The 23,376-nt window shown below is 40.1% G+C and overlaps 2 protein-coding genes across 6 annotated transcripts in view; one reads left to right on the top strand and one right to left on the bottom strand.

Annotated features, from left to right (window-relative positions):
- pacsin3 (protein kinase C and casein kinase substrate in neurons 3) overlaps nucleotides 1-9,033 on the top strand; it is a 39,878-nt gene extending 30,845 nt beyond the window's left edge. For 3 of the 4 annotated variants that reach the window (XM_044217776.1, XM_044217608.1, XM_044217692.1), the window contains 2 exons: nucleotides 1,824-1,993; nucleotides 6,851-9,033. In XM_044217776.1, coding sequence (XP_044073711.1) covers nucleotides 1,824-1,993; nucleotides 6,851-6,966 — 286 coding nt within the window. In that variant the 3' untranslated portion in view covers nucleotides 6,967-9,033. The remainder of the gene's footprint in view (nucleotides 1-1,823; nucleotides 1,994-6,850) is intronic. The other variant, XM_044217850.1, reaches the window with a different exon arrangement.
- A 1,725-nt stretch (nucleotides 9,034-10,758) lies between these two features.
- Nucleotides 10,759-23,376, bottom strand: part of LOC122885607 (Golgi apparatus protein 1-like) — a 32,382-nt gene continuing 19,764 nt past the window's right edge. For both annotated transcript variants that reach the window (XM_044216959.1, XM_044217049.1), the window contains 15 exons: nucleotides 22,875-23,012; nucleotides 22,573-22,659; nucleotides 22,392-22,454; nucleotides 21,512-21,625; nucleotides 20,485-20,573; nucleotides 20,173-20,290; nucleotides 19,339-19,431; nucleotides 19,040-19,177; nucleotides 17,427-17,550; nucleotides 17,174-17,316; nucleotides 16,615-16,716; nucleotides 16,344-16,451; nucleotides 15,343-15,463; nucleotides 15,032-15,138; nucleotides 10,759-14,030 (listed from right to left, as the gene is read on the bottom strand). In XM_044216959.1, the coding sequence (XP_044072894.1) occupies nucleotides 13,863-14,030; nucleotides 15,032-15,138; nucleotides 15,343-15,463; nucleotides 16,344-16,451; nucleotides 16,615-16,716; nucleotides 17,174-17,316; nucleotides 17,427-17,550; nucleotides 19,040-19,177; nucleotides 19,339-19,431; nucleotides 20,173-20,290; nucleotides 20,485-20,573; nucleotides 21,512-21,625; nucleotides 22,392-22,454; nucleotides 22,573-22,659; nucleotides 22,875-23,012 (1,713 nt within the window). In that variant the 3' untranslated portion in view covers nucleotides 10,759-13,862. The remainder of the gene's footprint in view (nucleotides 14,031-15,031; nucleotides 15,139-15,342; nucleotides 15,464-16,343; nucleotides 16,452-16,614; nucleotides 16,717-17,173; nucleotides 17,317-17,426; nucleotides 17,551-19,039; nucleotides 19,178-19,338; nucleotides 19,432-20,172; nucleotides 20,291-20,484; nucleotides 20,574-21,511; nucleotides 21,626-22,391; nucleotides 22,455-22,572; nucleotides 22,660-22,874; nucleotides 23,013-23,376) is intronic.

The following is a 23,376-nucleotide window of genomic DNA, read 5'->3' as shown; positions in this document are numbered from 1 at the left end:
TTCTCATGAAATTGTCTCATGGGCCAGATCTGGTAGTTTGAGACCCCTGTATTAGAGCATGCTATCATGCGAGCTACATTTAGCTGATTCCTACGTGGCACTGCTATGGCAGGCTATGCTAGTTCTCATAATCATAATGAGATGTATCATAACACTGTTGCTGCCACTCAAGAGGGCTAGCAGATGTGCTAATATTCCCCTTGAGTGGTACATAAATGTTGTCATCTGCAGCTAGTTTGGCTGTTATGTCATGCTAACTGATTTGCAGAGAAAGCATAAATTATTAGTACTTTAGTACTAGTTTGTAATTTTTTTTAACGACCAAAATGATATTGCCTTTTCCTTTTTGAAGGTATTAAACATGATTCAAGAGTCTGTAAATGTTCAGTCAAAGACTTTACCCTACAGACACCCTGAGCAAATGCATATTGATATATTGATTAGCATATTGTATGAGGCAAGGATTAGCTTGTTTTTCTCACATATGACATTGTGTCACAGATCACTCTTTCGTTCCCTGATTTACTCTTTACTGCAAATTAATCAGTCAATAGTTTGCTCTTTAGTCAGCAGTAAATTGAGATTTCGGATGCTAATGAATTATCATCGATTTGTGACATTATTGGGAGTTGCAGTATTGCATAAGTGTAATTTACACATCTATCAAAGGCAAAGTATTGATTTTGTAAATTTATGATGGTACTATGTAGTGCATAAAATGTACAGTTGAAATTCGGACACTCAAATAAAATTGGAGGGAAATAAATAAAGTGTACTAGGTAGACAGACGGCTACAGTGACTTTCTGTGCAGCCGTTAGCAGCTTCCTGCTTGTTTGTTATTCTGTCTGTATAAGATGGTTTCCAAACTAAGACTGGTGTCCCTCTGTGAGCTCACTGTTGTTCCATAAACTCTCTGTGGTGTCCGACTCCTCACAGCCTGAACCTCCACCACTCATTTTCACTCACTCTGTTCTCCACTGCACATCCATGATGACGACAGCTGCGGTTGCCAGGAGTTATGCGAAGCAGCTACAGAGCCTCTATTAGTTTATTTACAACACCTCGGTTGTGGCACATTAAGTTTAAAGGGGTACATGTGATGCACAGTAACCCGGGGAAACGGGGAGGGGGAATAAAAACTGAGAAAATCAGGCTGCAGCCAAATACACTTGAGAGAATATGTGACTGTAGCTGCAACTTTAAAAAAAAAAGTTTTGATTATGTTTTGTGCTTAAAAATAACACAATACATTTCAAAGTATAGGTTTCAAAGTATCAAAACGTTTATTGATGAGGATGTTTCACTATTGGACATTGAGTGTTTACATGCGCACTAGTATCCTGGTTATGATCAGCTTTTTGGAGTATCCCGGTTATGTGTTGCGCATGCAAACACCATACCTTGACAAGGCTTTATCCTGGGTTTGAGAAACCTGTATATGCTACCTGGGGTACTCAGATAGAAACCAGGATACTGTGGTTTCTGAAATTCTCTGTAGATACAGAATATAGTGACTGAGATGGTGAGAAATCAAGACACAACTGCACAGAGATGAGATGCACAGAGAGAAACCTAGATACTGTTACTGAGTCATGTAAACAGGGATACGAATAACCAGGTTTCTGATGTTCCATGTAAACATCATATCCCGAATATGATCAAATACTAGTGCGCATGTAAACGCACTCATTTTGATTGTATTTTTTTATAACTCCGATGAAACAGTACAACAACGTGATTTTTCTGTCAGAGACACATATCCAACATTTGGTGGTTGGCAGGTGGAATTTCCTGTCTCTCTGTAACCCGTCTCCTCTCTCAGGGTGAAAGAGTATTCGTCAGACTGGTCAGACGAGGAAAGTCCTAAGAAGGTGCTGGCAGAGAACGGCGTGGGGGAGGCGGAGGACGAGGAGGATCAGGTAGAGGGGGTGCGAGTCCGAGCGCTCTATGATTACACGGGCCAGGAGGCCGATGAGCTCAGCTTTAATGCAGGTATTAACACTTACTAATGCTTATAGAGGGGAGGCATCACAGGGGAGAGTGTTAATTTTTGGTTTGATTGATCGGTTTTAGTTTTACGACTGCTGTCGCTTCATAAAATGTGCAAAACAGACAACAAAAACAATGAAAAATTTTCAGCTGCACTAAAAACATCAAGGACAAAAGCTAGAGTGGAACTTTTTGTATAAAAGGTCTAAATGTAAGTTTTCTTAAAAAGACATCTTATCTGTATGACACTCAGTGAGTCCGAGAGGTGTTGATGTAACTCAGTGCTAATTTTTAAGATTGTAATTAGCGTTTGGTGTTGCGCAGAAGCAGAGAAGGTTGTTGTAGGCTATTTATTAGGCCTATTATCTCAAGATCACAAGATAACGATTTGAAATGGGGAGATGAGATAAATAATTATTACCTCGGGATCAGAGCACCACAAAAACTTTATACAGAAAATGTAATAAGTCACAATAATGTGAAAACACTTTATGTGGTAATTAGGAGATGATTCAATTGTGATCTTGAGATAACAAGATAAAAGCTATAAAAAAGCAACATTCACTCTCAGCTTCGATAGCTGGATTGTGTGTGTATATACATAAAATATGATCAATACAAATAAATATTAGCAACAAATGGTCTGCCCTCACTCTACGTAACACTGTACGTTAGTTTTTATTGAAGGGTTACTACTTTGTGGCATTGCATTTTTGTACGTGTTCTCAATATTGTGTCCGTTTGTTTTTTCTTTCTTAATGGTCTTTTTCACCTGAAACATTTAATGTTTTAAAAAAAGATTTCCTCATTTACATAGTATTTTGTTTATAACGTTAAACCCCCCAAAAGACAGTTAGCCTAAAGATATTTATCAAAAATGAGAGAATTCAATCTGACATAATCCTTTATATGAACCGATTTGCACATTTTTATGAAATTACAGCTTTCATGAATATAAGAACATATATATATCTCCTAGAAAAAGAACATATCCATCGAAAAGCACAAGAGGTGTATTTCTTTTTGTTCACCTGTGATGCCTCATCCTAACACATTTACACACACACACACTCATGTCAAACACATTGTTTCAGACATGAGCACAGACGATCAAATGCAGGAAGACTGTAATGTAATGGGGACAAACCCATAAAACACACCTATTACATCTTGCCTCAGTCTGCATGTCAGTCACTGCTGTGACCTGTTGAGCTGGTCATTGTATGTTCATGAATCTTGCATTAATGAGTCCATCTGAGTCACAGAAACATCTCAGCTGTTGTAAAATGAATAAATAAATAGCAGTAAAACTTATCTTAAGTAAACTATCTCTGCTGCAGCTTCAGTAGATAAATAAAACTATAGTTTTTTTTTAAGTTAAAGCTAGAAATGAAAGCTGCTTCCTCCATTTTGTTTCCATCTGGAACAGATTTTAACTTCTCTGAACACAGAAGGAGAATATTTTCCTCCGTCTCTAAAATTATACTTCAATCGTTCTGTAAAGGTATAAAAACTGGTTTATTTCTGTGACTTGAATTGGATCATTATTGCAAACGTTTCTGATGAAAACATGAGAACTGTGTGTTTCTGCTACACCTCACTGCATGATGTGTGCAGCTTGACATCATCTCTGGCTGCTGATGAGTTCTGTTTGGAAATAAAAGCATTTTGAGTTCAGCACCAAATAAATGTGAAATCAGTACAGATAGTCAGAGGATTGATGCTTTTATTTTGATGGAATAACTTGCTGTTCTAGTTTGTTCTTTTTAGTTAAAAATGAAAAACTCAGCTGTATTAAATATTTAACCCGTCTCACCCAAGAACTCAGGTATTCTTGTTGGAAATAAAACCTTTTCTGAGTGGTTTTATCTTCCTGATCCGCTGGATGTTTTGACATCTATGTGAATATCAAGAATGCTAATTGTATGTTTCATCCTAATTTGAAGGATTATCATAGAATAATAATAATCCTTATATCATTCACTCGCCTGTCAGGTAAGTCAAGTGAAGTCACCTTTTATTTATAAAGGACTTTATACACAACACAGTTGATCTAAAGTGCTTAAAAGAAAAAGTGATGAACAGAAATGAAATACAGTTCGGTGAAAACACAGAATAAGATAAGAGACTTCAATTTATCGATATAATTTGTTGTTTGATGAATCACTGTCATTAGATATACAGCATTCTCTGTATAGACATGTAGTATTTACAGACAAATACTGTAATCAAATGATCTTTATGACAAGAATATTGTCAATGCTTGAAGGTAATTATTCCTATAGTGTCCTATATTTAAAGTGTAACTCCACACATAGCTACAAACTTGTCGCCTTTCGGCCAAATTTGCTGTTTTGAATGAAAAATATGGCATCCTGATGATTTGTGTAGATCTGAAGGGTATTATTTGGTGGAGGGGAAGGGGGTCTACTACGAGAGCCTCTCTGATTTGTGTGTGTTTCTGTGGGTGAGTGTCAGTACATAGTCATATCCCTGTTGTTTATCGTGGTTAACGTTACTGTTCGTCAGCCCTAAATATCTTTTCAATCTCTGAATGCAGCACAGTTATCGGGGGGCCCATGTGTTGCTTACTGACACAAATGTATGTGCCTGTATAGAGTTGTGTAATTATTTATTAACCACGCTATTTCATTAGTAATGTGTTATTTTGGTTATACAACTAGGTTAGTTATTCTTGACACATCCCACTTTTTAACCATCAATATGAATTGCATATTTATTTCTTGCAACAAATAAGAAAGTAACTTAGGCAGCGACCAGCAGAAGTGGTACTAAATGAAGAGCCGTTTGGGAGCCAAAAGAGCCGGCTCTCGGAAAGGAACGGAGCTATAAGTGAGTCTTACCTATTTCGTCACGGTTAGGGAGAGAGAATTCAGCTGAATTCGTATGAATTTTGTTGTAAAAATCACCTGTATTAACATGATATGCCTACAAGAATCTATGTGACTGTGTGTACAGTAAAAGAAATAATAAGCAGCAGAAGTTCAGCCCGATTCTCAGAACTGTCGCCTTCTTCATCCCACAGGAGTTTGCAGGCCTGACACTAAAGGAAAGCAAATATTCGGGGTTGACAAAGCTCCTTATTGGCTCTGATGGCATGATGATCCTGAAATCACTAGATGATGGTACAGGAAAATTGTCCGTCCCTGCATATAGTGTGCATCGTATGAACCCCGGGCTCAGTGTGAACACATAAAACTCCTCACTGCCAGATGAAATAAAGCCATAGCCACTAAACTGGGGGGGAATCTTAAAGGGACAGTTCACCCCAAAATCAAAAATACATATTTTCCCTCTTACCTGTAGTGCTATTTGTCCTATAGATTGTTTTGGTGTGAGTTCTGGAAAGAGACGTTGCTGTTGAGTTTTTCAAATGTATTTTTTTACACAACTAGCAACACAGCAGGTAGGTAGGTAGTGAACAGTGGGTTTATCAGAACCTGCTGTGTGTGAGTTGTTTAATATTTCTATTGTATTATGTTCGCAATCCAAGGCCACTTCTTCAGGTCTTTTCCCATCCCTGTTAGTATAAGTTTTGAGTTATGATCACATTAACCTGTTTAAGGTGTTACAGGCTGTGTTTCCACATAATTTATTTCCCAAAAAAAGCTCTAAGAAGAGTGAAGACACATGTAGCATATCGCTAACTCTGGCAGAGGCCAACAAGGAATAACGAGGATTGTTTTCAGTGTGTTTATTGTCTTATTAGGCGAGACAAAAAGAGGGGGCTGAGGCTGCGGTTGAAAGTTAGGTGTCTGGCTAACACTGGCACATTTGCAGAAATGTTGAATAATGTGGGTTGTCCTTATTAGAAAGAAATGAGACCAAACAATAATGTGCTGTAAAACCAAACATTCAGCTAAAATAGGCTAAAAAGCTCTGTGGAGCTGCAGAGGTGATTATTCTCTGGATGAATCAGAATCACTTTATTGATCCCCGAGGGGAAACTCTTGTTACAGCAGCTCACTATCACGTCAGTGCACACAGGGATAGAAGTACTGAGCAAAAAATATAATACTCTATAATACAGGTCAGAAAATAAACTAAGTACCAAGTGGGTACAAGTATAAAATTAAAACAAGTGTGAAGTACAAAGTGGGTTTACCGTTTGATGATAATAATACGGTATAAAGTAAGAGTGCATGAACTGCCAAGTTAAGTGTAGCTTATTAAGATTATAATGAGGCGGAGGATATTGCACAGCAGTAATAATGTATGAATAAATATCAATATCAATAAATAGGGAATTTTAAACTGAAAAGAGTGTATTGCACAGGAGTATTAACACAGAATATTGCACAATTATGTCAAGTATTGCAGAGATGTAATGATCAATGTCCAGTTTAATGACTTAGGGTCATATAGTTAGAGGGAGGAGTTAAAGAGTTTGATGGCCACAGGCAGGAATGACTTCCTGTGGTGCATTTTGGGGGAATGAGTCTTCCGCTGAAGGTACTCCTTTGTTTGGATGGTGACTCACCTTTCAGCAGGAGGTACCGTTGCTCTGGTTGGCCGTGGTTTAACCAGGCAGATCTGTGGAGCTTTAGTCCGTCTCTGCGGCGGTCGTGCCGCACAGGGGGTTAGAGGGACACAGAGTTAATGGGACCTGATGGGACCACAGAGGGAGAGACCTTTTAGTTTGGAAAAGCTTAGCCAAGCTCAGCTCAGCTCTGCTTCGCCTGAACCAGGACTGATAAACTGGGACAGGTGGCCCTCATCTCTTCCAGTGTTGATTATCTGTATCGTGAACGAATGCTTCTTCCCACTTTCAGTGTAAACGCAATGCTTTTAATTTTAAATTTATGACAGTGAACTGACTTTGCATCATGTTCCTTCCAGGCGAGGAGCTGCTGAAGCTGGGAGAGGAGGACGAGCAGGGCTGGTGTAAAGGACGGCTGAGCAGCGGCCAGGTCGGCCTCTACCCTGCCAACTACGTCCAGGCTGTTGCTTCCTGATGACCCGCCCTCTCTGGTCATCCAGCCAATTGTACAACTACACTCAAGATGCCAGGACCAATCACAAGCTACTAGTGCTGACATGTAGACAGTGAAACCAGACAGTTTTTGGTTACTGACTGTAAAACTCGTCACCGAATTTGTTTGTTTTTCTGTTGTTCGAACTACGTTTTTGAAAATCAGCCAGTGGAAAAGGCCACCTGTTGTGAAAGGCTGTTTACTCGGCCTGTGGTCAACGACATTGTTGTTTTTGAAAGAAGCGTACAGGCATAGAGAAGTCTCCGGAGGCCTGTCATCATGAACAGACAGGACACTGTAGAAAAACATGGACGTAAGTTCTGGGACGTCACCCATCGATTTCTGACGGGACGTTTTATCAAACTCTGGATTTTGGTTTTTCTGGTTATCATTTTCAGTCACTAGAGTCAGAAAGACAAAACCTGGGTGGAGCTGAGGTGGGATGAGCAACAATGAGCAACCACCACGGCTGACTGTGATTGGCTCAAACATCTGTCTGTCAATCAAACACACCCCAAAACATGCTTCTTTTTAAAGAAATAGTTTTGACATTTTGGGAAATAAGCTTTCTTGACGATTTGCAGCCGCTTAGCTTAGCTTAGCTTAGCATAAAGACCAGAAATTTTCCAGACTTTCTTTTGTCCTCCTGTCACAAGGCTTGAGTTAAATACGACTCACAAGCTGCATTTCGGCAAGAAACACCCAATCACAAGCTTACGTGTGCCGCTAACAGCGGGTGAAAGCTAAAGATTAAAGTGTTGAAAAGGAAATTTTGTTACCTTTGGACAGAGCCAGGCTAGCTGTTTCCCCCCGTTTCCAGTCTGTATGCTAAGCTAAGCTAATCGGTTGTATGAGATATGAGAGATGTATTGATCTGAAAGTGATTAAGCGTATTTCCAAAAATGTCTACTTTATTTAAGATTTAGTATTCTCATTATTAAATAAAATCAACTCATTAAGAGAAGTGAAATAAACTTATTGTGGGGGGGGGGAAGATACATTTTGAATTTTAATAGAGAAGTTGGGACTTTTTCAGTAGATTTCAGTCTTGGTGTTTTCTTGAATCCAACATCTAGTGGCCATTAGAGGAACTGCAACTGGAGGCACCGCTTTGTCGTCTTCTCCGCTCAGTTGTGGTGGTGGTTGCTGCTTGAATCAAAGAGATGGAAAAAAAACAAACAAAAAAAAACCCAATGAAAGACTGTCAGTGCCTTAGTCAATGAGGCCAGAAATGTTACAGCGCCGCCCTGCTGTCTGGGTGATGACCTGCTGATGACCTCCAGTCTGATCCCAGTAGAAACCAGTAGATCTCCTGTTACCTGGACTTTAAAATGTTTTAACTCAGATTGTACAGGCAGCACTTGATTGGCTGTGAACCTTTCCTGCCCCCTCCCTCTCTTCATTTAGCTTGACAACGGTATGCTTCGGTTATTTTGTAGGTTACTAGGTGTGACACTGAATTCACTTTCTTTCCTTTTTATTGATTTTTTTTTTTTTAATGTGATAGCTGTATGTTTATATCAAATCAACTGATTTTGATTATGGATGGTGTAAACTGTTTCTTTAATTATTATTTTTTTTAAGAATAGCATTTTTACAGTCAACTTATTTACTTTCTAATTTATTTTCCTCTTTAATTTAGCAATCATTCTTCAATTTCGACTGACTAAGGCAGGGAGAGTAAAGTTGACTGTTAGATTTGGGTCATTTAACCTGTGGAAGGTGGTTTGTTGCTAGTTTGTTTTGCTGTGCTGCAATCATGAAGCACAGGCACCTCAGACATCTAAACTAAGTGATGATATTTTGTCTGGTTTGGGGTTTTCATGTTTAAGTTTGTGGTTTGTGTGTGAGGGAGCCTCCTCTGTCCTAATGATCTGAGCGTCGCTACAGCTAACCCATGTAGATGTCCAAATAATAAGAGATGATAGAGAAATTAACGCTACTGTGCTGCTCCTTCTCTGTTCTTTTCTTTCCAAAACTGTTACATGTCCAGTACATAAAGTGGGAAGAAATAATAAAAAACTTTCTGCAATTGGAAGTTTAACAGACTTTCTTTTGTCCTCATATTGCTTCCGTACAGTAGTAATTAATATAGTGTTCATTTTGGCAAGAAATCACAAGCTTAAAACTGACGTGCGCTGCTAACGGTGGTGGAAGCTAAAGATTAGTGTTGAGAAAATCTCAACAACGAAGCATTATGAATTTTCTTACCGCTCTGATTCTTGCCTCTGACTGGATTTTTCTCCATAGTGGCCGAGGCTCATGGCTATTGTAATATTTAGACCCATCCGCCATGCCAAAATTACGATTTCTCAGAAAGTAAGTTGAAATAATTAAAACTGTTGGCCACAACACCAATCCTACGGAAGCCCTGAAAGGCAAGTGAGGAAAACAAATCTCAGGTGATCCATTTTCTAAGTCTGATCTGGGACTAAAAGCATTCATGTTTCCTTCCAGGTGAGTTTTAATTTCTTCATGCACTCCAAACACAAGTGCATAATATTTGTGTAAGTTATGTAACATTACTGTCTTGTCTTTCTTTTGGCTAGAAATGTATTAATCGGTGCTTCACCTGGAAGATAATGTGAATGCTTTTAGTCCTATGAGAACATGGGCTAGTGGCGCACTTCAGCCTCTTGTGGCCGAAATGAGTATTAAAACAACACAAAAATTATCCTGACAAAAAAAAAATTTAAAGGAACTTACATTGTTGAAAAAAATGTCAGGAACTTCACCAGCACGAACTACAGCATCACAAATGACCATTGAGTGGATTCAGCACCTGTCTGACGCAGCGGTGGAAGAAATACTCTTTTACTTAAGTTAAAGTAGTAATAGCACATATGAAACACTGTTACAAGTAAAAGTACAAAAGTATTAGCCACAAAATAAGTACCAAAAGTAAAAGTACTCATTATTGAGAATGGTCCATTAAAGAATAATGTATATTTCATTAATGGATTATATTTATTGATACATTAGTGTTGCAGCTGTAATGTTCATTTTAATTACTTTATATACTGCTGGATAACTTGTGAATTTCCCTCCAGGGATCAATAAAGTTTTCTTAATCTATAAAAATACATCATAATTTGTTTGTTGATTATAGTTCGTGTTATTAAACTTAAAAAGTTAGTAATTAAAGCTGTCAAATAAATGTAGTTCCTGAAAATTGTACTTAAGTACAGGTCTTGAGTAAATGTACCTTCCACTACTGCCTGTCTGACAGCGTTTAAAAAAACATTGATCACATTGAGTAACTACTGTATTCGAATACGTAGCGTTCATTTCTGTTGAAATGGTGTGTTTTAATACATTTTAAATACCTTTTACGTTTTATCTGGTTCAATTCCTTCGTTCTTCAGTTGTCTTCCGCAATTTGTCCCCTTCCTCATTTTTTTTCTTCATCCTCTAGTTAGTGCAACATAATTGTGCTGCCATTGTGAAACAGAAATACAGATCTCAAGAGACCATCGTGGTTAAATAAACGCTAAGAAGACATCACAAAGATACAATTTAATGCAGCGCTGTCGTACTGGATTGCCTTAGATTGTGTCTACCAAAGTCTATACATACAGTAAGAGAAAGTGCTGAGTTACCTCATGTTATATCTGTTTGTCTGTTTTCAGCTGTTTTCACAAAGATTTTAACAAGTTCTCTGCCTCTTCCTTTCAACCTGCAGTCAGATAAGAACATATGCTGTTTGTGTTATTTTCAGACTCAGGACATGGACATTTAAAAATTAGATTAAAAAGACTCGGGTTGAGCCAAAGATATGAAAATCTGCAGACAGTTTTATTAAATTGACAAATTTTATCTGTACAGCAAAATCAAATCTCACAATGATAAATCTGTTACAGCTTCATATTACATGGCATAATGTAAAAAGAAAAAAAAACCTGCACACCGATAAAGTTTGTACACGTAGAGACTTACGTACAAAACTAGTTATGATAGCTGTGTTTATTTCCTGTTAAATCGCTCTGATTCAACATCTGATTTCAGCAGACACATACAGGAACATAAAGATCATTTAGAAAAGCTCAAAGCAGCGAGCCGACGGCTTCGGCTCGGCTTTCAGATAGAGGACGTTTCTTTTTTACACACTCAAAATCTTTCGAGAATGTGTTTCCAAATGATTTGCAACTTGAGCTTCATTAACTTTTGTAAATGAGCAGAAAATATAGTGTAAATGCTGCATCCATAACTTTTTTTCTGTTTTCAAATCATTCACAAATATTAATATACAACCAAAAGCTGCAAAACATTTGCTAAAAAGGAAGCTGTGGTTACTTTTTAGAAATCTTTTTACAAATGAATGAGATGAATGAGGCTCATTGTCCATCAGCTGATGTCAACGACAAACGTACATCAAGTTAAAGTGCAAAATAAAAAATTCAATCAGCAAAAACAACTGAAATGCTAACTAATGTTTGCATCTCTGTAGTTACAATTAAAGTTACAAGTCATTTGCCTGAAACAAAAACAATAATATGTTTATGGCTTGAATATCTGTAAAATACTGAGCGATAATTTTCCATCTGGGTTTCCCAAAATTGACTCATGGGATTTTGTTGTAATGTCCGCATAAAGCCAAACTTCTTCTGTAACTTAACTTCAATATAACTAATATTTGATGCATCTGATACTCATCAGCAGTTGTTTGGATAACAGTGCCTCTGAAACAGCATTTAGATGATGGGACACTGAAACTTCCTTCTGAATGTCAAGTTAGTTTAACGTCGAAATTAAAAACAGACCCAGTACAGATATTTTGCTCGTATGTATATATAATGTAAATGAAAATGTACATAGATATTAGTCAGCTCAAGCTTCAGGCGATATAGTCATATGTAGAAATAAATCTGAATTATCTGAATCAGATAATCAGTCATATGCAACTTTGATCTAAACACACAGATCAGAATAGTCCAGTCACCCAGATTCACCCTGACTGCTGCACTTGGTGCTTCCCAACTAGATAGTAGAGCCTCACTGTGGCCCACAGGCCCCGCCCACCGCAGTCAAGACCACTTGAAGCTGCTTTAGTAGATTTGTTTGGCCACTTGGGGGCAACAGTAAAAGCTGTTTGGTGCAGGACAGGTGGCGTACAGTGGGTTTATAAGAGCTGGAGTTAGGAGGCGATTAGCTTAACTTATAATAAAGACTGGAAGCTGGGAGAAACAGCTAGCCAGGCTCTGTCCAAAGTTAAAAATACACCTGCCTAACACCTCTAAAGATCACTGGTTAACACATTATATCTCGTTTGTTTAATCCGTACATGAACAGAAATAAACAGTTTATCAGTCAGTCCAGCGCTCCTGTGCAGCGTCTCTGCTGGTTGCCTGGCAACCTCGCGGTGTTGACCCATGACGCCTCCAGTAGGTCACTGCACCCGGCAGTTGTTGGCCAAAACATTATTCCAGTACGTAACTCCCCGTGAAACCACAAATAGTTGTTTTTACATTTCTGTTTATGTATGAATCAAACAAACGAGACACAGTGTTTTAATTAGTGAGCTTCAGAGGTGTTTTTATTAACTTTGGACAGAGCCAGGCTAGCTGTTTCCCCCTGCCTCCAGTCTTTATGCTAAGCTAGGCTAATTTAAAGAGAATAGGCTATTATCTTTCAACCCTGTGTGAAATGGCATTTTAAAAACTGAAATGATTACCTGTGACTTGCATGTGCACATTTTACATGCAGGTTGTTTTGAGTGTAAATGCAGGATGGGACTTTAGAAGTAGGTGGAAACAAACATCAAATAATTAGATCAGGGCCAGAAATTTAGAACTGGGCTCGAAGGCCTGCAGAGTGAACGGCCTGAGGGAAAGCATTTCAGTGGGTTAGCAGCTCACTGCAGGTTTAATAGCGTGGTCTGATCTCTTGCATGTCATCGATACATAAGTGATCAGGCATTTGAAAAAAAGGGAACTTCCTATTATGTGAAAACCAGTCTCATGTTTGTTAATTTGGATAACACATTCAAAGACTTCCTCCCTCACAAAACAAAGAAAACTTGCCGCACTGTTCGGTGTTAAAACGCGGAAAATGAAGCCTCTGTGTGTTATGTGACAGATTGTGTTGGTTCATTAAAGGCAACAGAGAACAGGGATTGGGGACTAAACAGGTCATGGTGAAAATATCCAGAAGAATCTTTACATTTGGACCAGTTCAGCCACCTCAAGTTTTGGATTGTAGAGAGCCGTACCTGGCAAGCTGGTTGTGATCCTGCACAGGAGTGAAGAGGACGGGACTTCGTGATTGATGAGAAAATGTTTAAAAGCAACAGGAACGTCACAGAATTCAACCCCAAAGTTTGCCCCAAGATTTCAAGTTGCTCCGAGTGCGATTCAGGCAGCCGCAGTCACTTAGAAAGAAATAATTTCCTGTTGCTCTACATGCTCCAGTCTCCGTTAAATATCACAAAAAGCATCAGGACTCAACGAGTGGAAAGCAATCCTAAACTCAGAAGCAGCAGCCCTCAGTCACATCATGAACAGCGCTTAAAAGGATGCCGGACGACCTCTCATCCAACCCCAAACGTCATCCTCGGCAAAAGCAGGTTTTCTTGGGGGAAAAATATGATCATCAAGGACAAACACTCCAATCAGGCAGACAGTGCTCTCTCGAAGTTTGGAAATGCCCAAATAGAGATGAAAGGTTTTCGTGAGGGAGTGGGGGGGGCAGCCAGATGAGTTCCAGATGTATGAACTGGCGTTGGCACTGTGCAGGTTGGCTGGTTACAGACCGGGCATCTGAGAGAGGAGGAAGAGGAGGAGGAGAAGGAGGAGGAGGAAGAGGAAGGGGAAGAAGAAGAAGAAGAAGAGGAGGAAGGTGCGGGGAGTCAGTCTTTTCCCAAGTGTCTGAGCGCTCGTCCTCTACCGGTCCTTCAGTTCTCTCGTCACTCGCTTGGTGATCCGACCGCACAGCAGCCCCACCAGGAAGAGGATGCACACGCTCAGTGTGATCATGAGCAAGATGTAGTTCTTGGAGGGCGATGTCATCACCTGCACGGCCAGGTCTGAGAAGCCCTCTGCTGGCGCCACCTACAGGACAGAAAGGTTACTGTTGTAGCAAAGTAATACAGCTTTTTAGCCATGCTAGCGGCGTGGGACGGAAATGTTTGTCTGTCGGTTGGTCCCCACTTTGGTCCAGACTGAAATATCTTGACAACCATTGGATGGATTACCATGAAGGTTTGTTCAGACATTCATGGTTCCTACACGATGTATCCTAATGACTTTCCTCTAGTGCCACCAGCAAGTTGTCATTGGGGCTTTAAGTGAAATATCTCACCAACTATTGGACGGATTGCCATGAAATTTGGTACAAACATGCATGGTCCCCAGAGGATGAACTGCATTAACTTCATCAAGCGCCATCATCAGGTCCAAATGTTAATTTCTCTAATATGTTCTCAAATACCTACAAAACTAATTACATTCCCACTAGCATCAGCTGTACTTTGTGTCAAGTGGTAATTTACAAATGTTAGCATGCTAACACTCTAAGATGGTGAACATCAGCATGTTAGCATATTGACGTTGAGCACTTAGCTCGGGTGGCGAGAAATAGCTAGTAGTCACAACTTGTCATTTTTACATTTCTGTTTGTGTACAGAATAAACAGAAGAGATGCAACATGTCAGTTAGTGAGTTTTAGAGTTGGTAAGCTTATTTTTGAGCTTTGGAGAAAGCCAGGCTAGCTTTTGCCTATGTTTCCAGTGCTAATGCTAAACTAAGCTAATCGCCTTCTGGCTCTAGCTACTCATAGATATGAGAGTGATATCAGTCTCATCTAACTCTTAGCAAGAAGTGTAGTGTATTTCCCAAAATGTCCAAATATTCCTTTAAGTGTAAGCTAATGAGCCTATATACAAATAGAACAGTGATGATTAAAATAAGACAAAAACTAAACAACGCAAAAGTAGATATACATATATGTTCGTTCAAATCTACCGCAGATGACATTTGATACTTTTTATTTAAAGTCTTTTTAAGACTGCGGGAACTGTGACGAGGTGAAAATGCCTCCTCCTGGTGTTTACCTTTGCAGCATAGCTCCACATGTCGATGCGGTCTTGAAGTCTTTTCTTACACTCAGGCTGCAGACGAACTCTCTTGTCCTGTAGCGCCTCCATCAGACACGACATCTCTGGATGGTAAGAGGGAGCAAAACATTAAGACATTTAAACACACAGTGGGAAACCTTCTGAAAGGCATCAACTCTACTGGTTAGTTAGTCACAGGTTAGTGAGTGGTCTCCGATTTGAATTCTTTCACATCTTAAAACTGATCCATCGTTATGAGTCTGGAAAAGTTCTGTACAAATAGAAATATATTGTGTGAAAGCACCCACGTCGTCCTCTGCCGGGTGTGATGGCAGCACAGTGATGTTTGAGGTCCAGAGCGCAGGCTGTGTGGAGGACCGGGTCCACAAAGATGTCCGCCTTACTCTCCTTCAGTATGTTCAGGACTTCCTGCAAACAAGAAGAACAACAAGGAAAGGTGGAAGATGGAGCAAACAAAGCGGAGTTTCTGCACCAACACCAAATCCATTCAGACCACCTGTAGAATCATCTAAATGCCTAATGCTGGTAGACAACGGTTTGTCGTCCAGGTGGAGTCCAGTCAAGCTGCATAGTTGCACCAGTACAGTAGTGGGAGAGCCAGGGGTAGTCCTAGAACACACTGGAGAGATTATATTATATCTCATCTGGCCTGGGAATGTCTCAGGATCCCCCAGGAGGAGGAGGAGTACCTTGCACACCCTGCTGCCACCGCGACCCGGCCCCGGATAAGCGGAAGAAAATGGATGGATGAAATTTAAATGGATGCAACAGTATCTGCGACTGTTTCCCCTGTGAGTCAAGAAGTGGAGCCGCTTTTCAGTGGCAGAGTTTAAAGGCAGGCCACCGCAGAGGATAAAATAAATATAAAGGCATTTGAAACTATTTCCAACAAAAGTCCATCCATCCTCACAAACTCGTGTGGATGTTTTCTAAAACAAACCACAAGCTTGTTGGTTAATAAATACATTTCCTTCAGTCCAGACACCTGAAGACACCAACAAAGGTTTTAAAACAGTCCCTGTTGATACATTAACTGCATTACCTCGTTATAATAAGGCAAATGTAACTAAATGATGACACGTTGTCAACTAACTCAAGTAGTTGTATATAAGATTACTTTTGTGCATCAACACTGAAGCAAAGATTTTGAGAGACAGTGGCTAAGTCCAAGATGCCGTCTGAGGATTTTCAATAAATATCAGGATAGAGTCATAGCCAACGATACCTTTGTGCCAAATAATCCTAAATTAGTGCACTGGACGGAACAACAATAGTAAATATTATTTACCTTTTTACAGCCGTCCTGTTTGATTTTCAGCAGGTTAACTTTCAGACACTCTTCCACCTGACCGGTCTGCTCCTGAGCTGCTGCCTCCTCCGCACACAACCTGGAGATCTGCAGGGAAAAGAAGAAAACAGGAACATATTGAGGGAAAATTCAGGAAAAGAAAGAGTGGGTTTGATGCAGAGACAGCCAGAGATCCAAAATAGACCAGAGGGTTTTTTTGTGTGTGTGTGTGTGTGTGTGTGTGTGTGTGTGTGTGTGTGTGTGTACGTACCTCGTCTGAGCAGTGCATCTGCAGCTGTGGGTCCAGTCTGTAGTCGAGCGCTGACTCCTGAAGAATCACTCTGATCTGGTCTTCACAATCTGGAGACAACCTCTGAACCAAACCACAGCCAGAAAACACACAATTTAATACAATCACCACCAGTGTTTCAGAATTCATTCTTTTTTTCCCCCCCATTAAAATACGTACATATTTAATTGTAGAAACAATGTACCTGTAATTTCAAAACCCAACACAACTTTATAGGACTACAAGAAATATTTTATTTATTTTCATTTAAATTTTAGTCCACTATTCACTATACCTGTCCCTACAATGGTTAGATCTGAGTAAAGTGTAGGTCTTTGTGGTTAACTAGGCCTTTATCCCACATTTGTGTTCAGATTTTATTTATTGCTGGTTTGATGCACTTTTTTATCCAGTCACCATTTTATCCTTATCAATAAGTTTTATTGTTTGTTACTGTTAGTCTGTTGTATAATATTTTCACATTACTGTAGTCCCCACCAGAGGTTTTAGGAAGCTGATTGTGATGTAGTCGCCGACTGACCTGGTCGGCGTATTTGAGTTTGAGGCAGGCGACGACCTGACCCTCCAGCTCGCTGTCCTCGCTCGCCTTGTTCAGGATGGGCTGACAGAACTTTGGGATATCGGCTCGACAAGCTTTTCTCAACACCGGGTTCAACCTGTAGTCTGGAGGAGGAGGAGGAAGAGGAGAAGGGGCGTCTGTGAGGTTGAGTCAGATCAGGTTCAGATTCATTAAATCTCCTTTCATATTAGTAAACTCCAGACTTTTTACTGACCTGTGTTCTGGGTGATCTGTCTCTTGGTGATCATCTGTTTACACTTGGGATCCATCAGCTCGCTGTTCTTGTTCTGTTTCAGACACTGAAGGACGTTTCTGGCATCCGCGTCAGTACAGAACCGCTGCAGGAGAGTGTTTGTAATTCCATCAACAACCAAACCGCTTCAAGGATCATTTTGATTTATCACAACCGCTGAGATCTGGGAACCCGGTGACGTCGCTACAACGAAGCCAACAGTTTAACCCGATTATCTAAACCACTTTATTTGGAAGTAAAACTGAAAGTGAGTGCAACAGAAATGCAGCTAATAGTCCCTCATTGCAAAGGGAAACTGTGTGTGCACAATTACATTAAGTACGGTAGGTCAAAGTCAGTGGTGGAGAGTAATTAAGTACAGTCACTCAAATACTGTACTTTTTGAGGTACTTGTACTTTACTCAAATGTTTCTATTTTCTGCTACTCTATACTTACACTCCATTTCCGAGTCAAATATTTTACTTTTTGCTCCACTACATTTATTTGACAGCTTTAGTTACTTTTCAGATATATATTTTACAGAAAAAACATGTTCTTGAACACATTGTTCAAGATTAAACCATTGGTTTCCAATCTTTCTGGCTTGTGATCCCTTATAAAAGAAGAGTGTCTGGTTGGGACTCCGTGTCACGTTTCAGATGTCTGAGTTGTTAGCGAGTGATTAACCATCTAAACTTCAGAGGAGGTAAAATTTTCCAATATTTCACAACAAAAGATTAAAGAAAACTCCCAAAATATTAAGATATTTCCTCTCCCATTAATCTTTTCACTCTTCTCCCCTCTGAGTTCTCTGGTGACCCTTTGGAGGGGCCTGACCGCCGACCTGACTACTTGCGAGTGCTGACGATTTAATTTGCCATTTTGTGATTTTTGGGTCGGCACCATCACACATTAAGGACACTGGGGTTGAGCCAGTTTTTCTGTTTGTTTATATAATAATAAGCCAGTCAACGGCCATTTCTTCTGTAGAAGCAGTACTTTTACTTTACTTTTAAGAACATTTTCCTGATAATACTGTATTTTTCTGTCCTGCAGACTTACTTGTGATGGAGTATTCTTACATTGTTGTTTTGGTACTTTTACTTAAGTAAAGGCTCTGAATACTTCTTCCCCCACTGGTCAAAGCTGAAGCAGGAAGCTTCAGCTTCTGTAAACTGTGACGGATGTTTACAACAAACACTTTGAGTAATACATTTTGCCTAACCTGTTTACAATCTGCATGATCGTGTTTCTTTCCCTGATTTGACTTCTGTTTAGTCCCTGTGTTCCCAGATCTCAGCCATTAATTATGCGAGTACAGCTGTTCGTACAAAACTACCAATAAGAATGATGGTCAAAACTGCAAATATAAGACGTAAGTTGTATGAAACCATAATTATCTTTTAGAACACACTAACAACACACTACACAAACAAAATCAAAGACACATCACTACAAATACAGTTTTTCATGATATACTGTATGTTGCCAAACATATTAATTATATTACTCCAAATAGGTGCAATTGGTATCAGAAAAGAAAGACAAAATCCCAATGCTTTCCCCGCCGCCTCCTCCTCCTCCTCTTCGTCACCTTGATCATCTGCTTGCAGACTCTCATCAGCTGGTAGTCGAGCTCGGGGTCGGTCATCTCCACCTCCTGCAGCCTGAAGATCCGCTGGTGGCAGCGCTGACTGAGCTGCTTCTTCTGCTCCTTCAGACACTCGATCATCTGAGGAGCAGCAAGAGGGGAAAGGAGAGAAGGCAGAGGGGGGAAAAGAGGGGAGGAACAAAGTGAAGAGGAGGAAGAGGAAAGGGTAGAGCAGAGGAGGTCTAAAATTTCTGATATTTGTGATTTTTTTCCAGCTGTTTGTACTGTCTGATGCTCCTTACCTGAGCGTTACCAAAGGCCACGTTGGGACACAGACGACTGATGTCGGACTTACAGGGATCGTACAACTCTGGTTCCAACCGAATGTCCTCCGACTGAGAGGGAGGGAGAGGAGAAAGGGGAGTTTTCTTTTACAAAAGTTAACAAAACTGCAGCTACAAAATGTCATGGTGTTACATTCGCTTGAAGGTTTACCGGCAAACCAAATAGCAGACGCTTGTTTTCACACTTTGATTTTGAGACATTGTTACGTATTATGAGGTATTTCCCCCAGAATGTGTTCATTTGTTATAAACCTTTAATGAAACTTGGTTGCAGTCCAGAAAACTGCTCCTGGATCTAACACAAGCTCTGGTGTGTGAAGTCACCAAACGTGAACGCCAACTGGTCCATAAGCTCGTAGTTGAACAATGCGATTGGCCGAGAAGGCACCCGTCATCACGTACATTATTTCTTATATTGATCAATTTATATAAACATCAGGAAATATATAATCAGGGTTTTTTATATGTCCGTATCGGCCCCAATATTACAACAAGACTTAGAGTCTGCAGCCACGCAAGCGGCTCTGTGAGGCGATACCGTGGTGCTTTGAGCTAAATGCTAACATGCTGATGTTTAACAGGCATAATGTTTTGCAATATTCACTTAGTATAGCATGATACAGTAGCATGCAAACATTTGCTAATTACACTATTCAAAATACAGCTGAGACTGATGGGAATCTTATTAGTTTTGCATAAACAATTTTTTTTAAATAAATTGAAATGTTGACCTGGCGGTATGAAAAGTCACGGGATCAGCTGTGTGTGTGTGTGTGTGTGTGTGTCATGTACCATCTCCAGCTCCTCCACCCGCAGCTGTTTACGACATTTCAGTGAAACCCGCTGCTCCTTCGCCTCCTGCAGCGTGTCGTTCCTCACCGTGGTGCTGAGACAGATGACCACATCCACCCTGCGGGGCGATGGACATGACGGAAAGTGTGAATTATGTCCAATCAAATCAGATCATGAAACACTTTAAACTAACTGGTTGCTCACAAAGTGTTTTGCAAAGAAAAAAACAAAAGGGAACAAGGGGGAAAAAAAAGCTTCAAATGCAAATTAAGTTTCCAGTTTTCTGGATGTTTTCATGGAAACTGAACTCACTTTTTCTTGATGTTTGGACACAAGCGGAGAACGTCCTCCTTACAGGCCATCTTGAACTTATAGGAGAACCTGAAATCCTTCATTTGAACCTGAACGTTGAGCACAGAGAGGAAAGGAGAAATGGACATTTAGTGTTATCACATTTCTTGATATCGCTCATATTAAAACAGCAACAACCGCAGCAAAACAGTGTCATCTGTCTCCTTAATTTCTTCATTTTTCTCTCTTTTGTCCTGCATCTTGTAACAATTCAATATCACAGAGGGAACCATTAAAGTTTCACACTCTTATAGATACGAGCTGAGCAAGTCAGTTTATGAAAGACCAGCTGTCAGTCCAGAGGAGATTAAAATGACCACACAATACAGTCGGCTGTTTCAGATGGTGCTTTCACAGAAGCAGACGAACAAAACGTGCTAATGTTAACTAATTTGCAGAGGATGGGACAAAATGTCTATTATTTTAACGTAAGAAATATCTGAAACTAATTGTTACTATAATCCAGTGGTTGTCAAAGTGGGGGGAGGGTTTGCTGATGCTATAGTGCTAATTTCTTTTATGAACTTTTTTCGGCTTCTGAAGGGGGCAGGACAGAACAAACAAGTTTGAGATCCACTAATCTAATGTGGAACACTAAAGGAAAGATCAAGCAAAGGTGTGTGAATGACCGAGAGCAACAGAGAACAACACAGAAGCACTCAGAGATCGCACACCTCTGCCAAGGCCGCACAATCCTTTAAATTTATATTAACAATAGAAAATGTGTAGAAATGTTCCCCAAAAAAAAAAAAACCCCACAAACAAAAACTAACCACTTGTGCCTAACTTTACACCAAACTCCACTCAAGTCAAGAGACACACAAGAGACGCACAGAAAGATCATTTGGAATCTCCCAAATGAGTTAAGTGAATATGAAAACTGGCTGCTGTTAGTTTTGAATTTATAGAAGTACTTGCAGTGAAACTAGAAATTAACGTAGAGCAAGACAGAGTGTGCAGAGAGACAGATGTCGTCGCGATCACTGACCAGCTGGAAGTGTGTGACGCCGACTGAACACTTCTCGTTCATCTCCTTCTGGTGTTTATTCTGAACCAAACACTCCATGAGATCACCTGTATCGATCTGGTTATCAGCTACATCCTACACACACACACACACACACACACACACACACACACACACACACACACAGATCAATTATCCAAAACATTATTATTTACATATCACTAACAAAATCTAAAGCCCTGCTTCCTACATTGGGTGTCACTAGAGGAAAAGTCGAGTCAAGCTCAGCAAATTTTAACTCTTAATCCGGCCGTTGGACTTTTTGTTTTTTTTAGATCATTTCTTATGGACGAAAGTTTTGGTCAAGCAGCGATTTTGTCCTGATGGTGGCACTTGACAAGAAGGTGAGGAGATCAACCAAAAAAATGAGGAATATTGCTTGGTGGCCATAAATATGCACTGCCGTTTGGGCAAAGGGTTTGCTGTTTTGTCCATGAGCGGTGTTAAAAATGACTGTAGTGTTACGTCAGAACCTCTCTGACAACTTGATCATGGTGAGCTTATTATTATCATTTTGCACATTGCACATATTCTTTATATTGTGGACATCTGGACATATTTTTCACAATTTTAAGGTAAATTTTAGATTTATGATTCTCGACTTTTGCAGTACTTGTTTTTTTATATTTCTTTTCTCTCACTATGTTTATTGTGACCGTTATGCACCAAATTACCAAAGCAAATTCCTCGTGTGTGATATCTACTCGGCAGTAAACCTGTTTCAGATTCCCAAACTTAGGACTCATTGCACGGTTACTATATTTTTACCAGGAGCTTTGTTTTATTTTGTGCACCTCGTGTATACGTCTGTGTGTACACATAGAAAAGCGCATGTACTCACATGGCAGTGGGCCTGGGTGACCGGCTCACAGGCTCTGATGAGCAGAGCGTCGATCTGGATGTCCTGCAGCAAACGGTGAGACAGAGACAGGAAGTTCAAAACATGCAGGTGAGACAAAGAAACACTCACTTCAACACCTTGACGTGAGCATTCATTCAGGTTTCCACTTAATATTAATGACCTCTGACTCCAGCTCGGTCAGGTTGCCCACGACGTCCCTGCAGGCAGAGACCAGGTCCTCCAAATGATCCTGCAGACACTCCAGCTCCTGGACACACAGATGTAGGAACTGGTCAGTATACATGATTTGCATTAGTGTTACAAGGTTTGATTACTTGAAGGTTCCCGAGGAGTTTTCACTGTAAACAAACACGATTAGATGCAAGAGGAGCAAGATGAAGCAAACAACCAACAGAGGGCGCTCAAACATCAATCACTAAAGTATCAGATATCAGCAGTAGGAAGACTTTTGGGCCGTCTCACCTGTCCAGCGTCCGTCTTCTCGCTGCACCACTTGCCGAGGTCGGTCATGCAGCGTTTCTGCAGCTCGGGGTCCAACTTCACATCCAGCGCCCTCTGGTGGAGAATCCTCTGCACCTCCACCTTACAGTCCCGAGATAACTGCAAACACACACACACACACACACACACACACACACACACACACACACATAAGCCTGATGATACTGAACTGTTGAGGCCGATACCAATACTGATATTTTAGAGTTAAAATAATATATCGGCTGATATTCGTTTAACATAAACGCTTTTGATAAGAATCTCTTAAAATTGTTTATTAAAGAATTGTGACCAAGATTATGTTCTGAACATATGTGCCGACATTGATTTATCTGGCAAGATATTGATATGATAATATTGGCTCTAGTTTGTATATCTGTTCTTGTGAGGAACCTTACTGACATAATGCATTACCCAGCACCTAATGCTGCGTTCAGAGTTACTGTAATTACCAATTTCCGACTGG

Source organism: Siniperca chuatsi, linkage group LG1 (genome assembly GCF_020085105.1).
Source record: "Siniperca chuatsi isolate FFG_IHB_CAS linkage group LG1, ASM2008510v1, whole genome shotgun sequence".
Lineage (NCBI taxonomy): Eukaryota > Metazoa > Chordata > Actinopteri > Centrarchiformes > Sinipercidae > Siniperca > Siniperca chuatsi.
Note: the sequence above shows the minus strand (reverse complement) of the source record. Positions and strands in the feature narration are given on the sequence as shown.